Genomic DNA, 5390 nt, shown 5'->3' on the forward strand with positions numbered 1-5390 from the left:
AAAATAGAAAGAAGTTCACTTACTAAGAAACTGCAGCCTGAAGATTGCTTCCCTTCTTTTTTTTTTTAAAATTTATTTATTTAAGGGTTTCTGCCTCCTCCCCGCCACCGCCTCCCATTTCCCTCCCCCTCCCCCATCAAGTCCTCCTCCCTCATCAGCTCGAAGAGCAATCAGGGTTCCCTGACCTGTGGGAAGCCCAAGGCTTCCCTTTACCAACAAGGAAAGAGAGATGAATAACACACTGAAGGTTAACTAAAAATCATGTGACAGCAAAACCACCTTTCAACAGGAGTCAGTCATGCATTTGTAAATACACATTAAAATGTTTAACACCATGAGGTGTTTCCCAAAAGAATCCTAAAATCAAAATAAATAAACAAAAGCCAATAAGTAAATGGAAACACAACCTTGGACCCCACAAAATCATCTGAAATGGAAGTGATAAAACTGTGAGAGAATCAAGATGTCCTTTATTATATGAAACTTAGTTTCCTCCTGTAACAAACAAAAATAAAACAGAAAATAAGCTAGGAGTGAGATGCAACAGTATTAAAATATCAAAACCATGGAAACACAGAATTCAGCTATATGTATTGGTTCACATTCAGCATTTAGGAGGCTGATGCAGGAGAATACTGTGGTCTAGCATGGGCAGATAGTGAGTTCCAGGCTAACTTCAGCAACAGAGACCCTAAAACATCAAAATAGAACTCAGATACTGACTAGCTTCATAAAAATTAATAAATGCTGCCAAGGGTCCAGGAGAAAAAGGAACGTGTTTACCTGCTGAGAGTGACCAGGAAAAAAAGAGTAGGAAAATGTCCCAAAGTGCTGAAAATATAACAAGTGTGGCTGAGTTGTCACTCCTGTGTAAATACACAAACTAATCCTGTCAGAATCCAGAAGATGTAAGTAGGGTTCTTAGTCACAAACACTCCAAATAGTCTCCATCCAGCAACCACGAGGAAAAAGAGCCAACTCAACCTGATTAATGACACAAATGCCATTAACTTACTAGTTTGATTTCTTTACCATCCAATCGAAATCCCCAAAAGGATACATTATACTTACTGTGCTCTAAACACTATGTGTGTACTCAAGAAATGCTATAGTTCGCTGTTATTTTGATTTCTGAGTAGTGACTTGTACAAACGAGGGACAAAACTTTCTGAACACAAAGCTTTGATGCACATTAAGGCTGGCAAACAAGTTAAGGAAGGCACATCTAGACTTTGATTATAGCTAGGCAGCTTTGAAACTAACATTTTGATTCTACCTCGTGTTTCTGGTTAAACAAAGCTTTTCACCAGTAAAGAGTCAGCAAACAAGAAAAGTCAATCATTTTTCCTTTAAAAGGTGTATCTTTTTTTTAGTATTCTTATAAGTTAGCTTTATACAAAACAAGCTGAAAATTCCATGGCTTTAAGAATTCTTCCAAGGGAAGGTATGTAGCTCAGTGGTGAAGCACTTGCCCAACATGGCCAAGATCTTGGAACCACCATGGTAAGGGAAATAACACTATTTCCGGAATCTAGAAAACTCAAAGAATATTTGTGCTTGTGTTACGAACCACTTAAAATTGGCACCTAAATACTTAGGTTTGGGGACCATACTGTAGCACAGGGCATTGGTGAGAACGCTGACATTTTTGTAAACTGTATATATAGTCAAGTAGTGGCGGGACACTAGAGTGTGGAGGCTTGGCTGAGTTGTCTGCTGTTTCCTCCATCCCTCCCTGAGAAGGGTCTGTCCTTCTCGGCCTGGGACTTAAGAACCTCACATGTTCCCACACTCAGTTAAGCACCACCAGGTAGGGCCAGCAGCAGGTCCGTCCAGATGCTCATCCCGGGAACCTCGAAGTCTCCATCCAGCGCCTTGTTGGTGCGCACAGTCTCCAGTACCTCTTCCTGCAGGGGTGGTGGGGCCTGGCACAAGCTCTGCAGCCGGAGGCACAACTCCTCCCAGGGCATGTCCTTAGGCTGCGTGGAGACCCAGGAGCCTTTCTGCAGGTCGTAGTGCAGCTGCGTGGCCCAGGCTGTGAGCAGGCTCAGGTAGGCGCGAGACAGCGTGGGGTGGCGGCCGGCCAAGGAGGCCAGGCGCACGGCGGGCAGCTGCCGGCAGAAAGCGGTCAAGACCTCGGGGCTGTCCAGAAGCCACCGCAGCAGTTCCTGTGTCTCTTTCGCACCCGCAGAGTCTGCGGCGTGAGCGGGCTGCGGGTCTACATCGCGCAGCACCGCCTCGCCCACCACGTACAGCACGTGCTCCCGAGGCCCCCGGGCCCACAGCATCTCCAGAAGCTCGCGCCCGGCCGCCGGCGCAGCACCGCCCAGTTCGTGCAGGCGCGCGCATAGCAGCTCCGCGTGCGTGCGCAGCAGCGCGCCCCGGGGCGCGTCCCCGCCGAGGCGGAGCAGCAGGTGCAGCGCGCTCCCGCGGCGCGCCATGAGCGCCAGGCGCGACTGCGGCGCGTCGTCCTCGTTGTCCGCGCCGGGCCCGGGGAAGAGCAGGCTCGGCAGCGCGTGGGCGGCGGCGGGCGCGAGCGCGCGGTTCCGCAGCAGGCGCAGGGCAAGGCGCGCGTCCCCGAACTCCAGCGCCGCGAAGCTGCGCAGCCCGGGCGGCCCGCCCAGCGACTGGATCCGCCTCTCTAGCGCCTCCCGCGCGCGGCCGCGGCCCGCGAAGCGTCGGTACACGTGGAGCAGATAGCGCGCCCACTGCAGCGCCCTACGCACGGTCGTTGCATCCCAGGAGCGAACCAGCGGCCCACACGACACGGCCAGCACCTCGGAGAAGCGCTCTACATGATGCACGAGCGGCTCCATGGCGGCCGCTTCCGCCCTGGCCTTCCAAGGAGCTAACCGATTGGACGTGCACGCGAAGGCCCGCCTTTGCTTGCTCTGCCATTGGGCGAGGCTCGTGTCAATCTCGCCTTCTGGTTTCCGGGTCCCTTGGCGCTGGAAACAAACTGCCCATTGCGAGCTTCCACTGTGGTACTGGGAGAGAACCCGTTTGTGGGCATTTATGGTGGACATTTTGAGCAGTTTCCCGAAAGGGGGCTGACGTTCATCGCAGTGCGGATGGGTTCTGCGTGTGAACCCAAAGCTCTCAAACAGCCCTTTGCCAGGTACTTGTGGAACCAGGACCCTCACAGGCTGGGCAAGCATGCTACCACAGAGCTGCACCCCCGGGCTTTCTTCTTTTATTCTTCCCCCAACCCCGAATAATCCTCCCACTAAATTGATCAGTCAGCCTTTCAACTTGCAATACATTTGCCTCAGCTACTCTTGTAAATGACATTACTGCCCCGAGGCTCCTAGCCAAGCACGTGATCTAATGTTTATGCTCGAGTTAAGTGCTTATTTATGCCAGAGTCTGCTAAATTCTGACCTTTGATATCAAATCATATATTTAAGCTAGTTTTGTTTATCCATTAGCCCAGGCTATATTGTTTGGCCTTGAGATTTTATTTTAATCTGACTGATAGGTCTTAAAATCCTGGTTTGACTGGTAAAAATTACAACCAATGGATCAGCCCACCTTTTAGCAGGTGTGCAGAGGTTACTGGTTCATTTACTTATCGAATACTTAAGTCACGTGGTGTGATAGTGTGCGGAGTACAGGACTAGAATAATAAATTAAGTCTAGTTAAATGCAACCGTACACCACAGGATACGCTAATGTTCCATTTAAGAGAGATAATTCACTAATAACCTCATATGTGGTAGGCAAAAGTAAGAGTCACTGTTTCTTGGGTGTTAGGGGAAGTCTCATTGAATCCTCTTTCAACTGAAGGCCCAAAGGATACTCTGTAAGAGCCCCAAGGCCATGGGAACCGTTAATGTGCCCCAAACTACTAGAATGAAATCTAGCTCTAATTCGGGGTGAGAAAGAAGTCCAAACAGCGTCGATTCCATGGTTGGGACAGTGCAGAGAAACCTCACCAGCTCCAGCTCACCTTCTCAGACCCGATTCTGTCTTACATCTTGGCATCACTGTGAGTATCTGTTTCATAGAAGCCATTTTTATTGAGTAGCTATGCATGCTTATGACAATTTCCCATCGGGAGAAATTTGGGGGTTAGAACCAGTGTTCCATTTAATTCAGAAAAGTTCAACTAAAGGTTGAAAGATGATAAATACCTTAATTTCAAGAAACCTGTACAATAGAGGCAGAAATTAGGAGGGCCCCAAACATACTAAAGTATAATGCAAGTCAAATTTTGTGTATTTTTAAATCTACAAGTGTGGTGTTTTTCAAGACCTGTTGGAAATATATAGAGTTCTGGAAGGTTTTTAGACTGAGCTTTGTTTTATCCCACAAAAAGGTTTACACTATTAGGAGATAATGCAAAATCAAGTAGAGAAATAATAGAAGTTAAAATGTGAATATAAGATATGTGTATTGTGTGCTGGAAATGCCAGGGACAGTCTTCTACCTGCCGGTCACGGTCTGCAAATTCCCAATATGTAGTAAATTAGATCAGAAAATGGAAGTCCAGTTCTAGGAATTTTTTTTTAATTAAAATAGCATTTCATTCAAACCACAGGAGTTGAGCAACGTAAACAACCAAGAAAAAGACATTTTCACAAAGAATGTACGTCAGAGGGCTCTGGAGAGAACGGAAGTCATATCTGTAACATTCTGGTGTGGATTTTTGTTCCTTACTTTCAGTATGTATTCGGTGGTGTTTTCAATAAGAGGGGGCCCTCGTGGCTCTGGTATTTGAACACTTGGTCCGCACTTGGTAGCACTGAGAAGGTGGAAGAGGTGAGGCCTTGCTGGAGGGAGTATGTAATTAGGGTGGGTTTCGAGAGCATAAAGCCTCACCTACTTCTGGTTTCATTTTTTTCTGTTTCCTGTTTGAAGGGGAACATGCCAGCTCTCAGCTTTTTGCTTCTGCAGCCATGCTTGCCTCCATGCCGCGATGAACTCTGGCCCGACTCTGGAACCCTGGAACAGTAAGCTTAAATGAGCCCTTCTGTAAGTCACCTTGCTCATGATGTCTTAGCACAGCAGCAGATAGTCGCTAACACTCATTTTCCATTACTGCTGCTCTGCTTTGGGATAGAGATGCTAGCTCAGCTCCACATCAAGACCAAAAAAATCTTAACTGATGACATTAATCCAGTCTTAATTTACTGATTAGTCTAGGAGTCTATCCTTAAGCCTCTCTCTCTATAACATTCTCTACTAAAATAAGTTCAGAAGTGGCCAGAGGAAATAACTAGTCATTAGGCTTACATGATGCAGAAAAATATTCTTATTCTATAGTCAACAATGAGTCCAAGCTGAACACCAGGCATGCTTATGAGACAGTTTCTTTCTCATGAATAAAAATGGAAGGAACACAGTCCTTAATGTTAATCTGTTTACAAGTGTGGGGGTTTTGTATATTT

The 5390-nt window shown here is 47.1% G+C and overlaps 1 protein-coding gene across 1 annotated transcript; it reads right to left on the bottom strand.

Moving 5' to 3' along the window:
- Nucleotides 1-448: 448 nt before the first annotated feature.
- Fancf (FA complementation group F) lies at nucleotides 449-2822 on the bottom strand. Its single transcript, XM_041644122.1, has 2 exons — nucleotides 1781-2822; nucleotides 449-495 (listed from the first exon to the last, which is right to left on the bottom strand). Exon 1 carries the CDS (start codon nucleotides 2814-2816, stop codon nucleotides 1797-1799), a length of 1020 nt encoding a protein of 339 aa, XP_041500056.1. The 5' UTR covers nucleotides 2817-2822; the 3' UTR covers nucleotides 449-495; nucleotides 1781-1796.
- Nucleotides 2823-5390: the final 2568 nt, after the last annotated feature.

The sequence above is a fragment of the Microtus oregoni genome, unplaced genomic scaffold (assembly GCF_018167655.1).
Source record: "Microtus oregoni isolate MIOR12 unplaced genomic scaffold, Mior012 000000F_ref0000247, whole genome shotgun sequence".
Lineage (NCBI taxonomy): Eukaryota > Metazoa > Chordata > Mammalia > Rodentia > Cricetidae > Microtus > Microtus oregoni.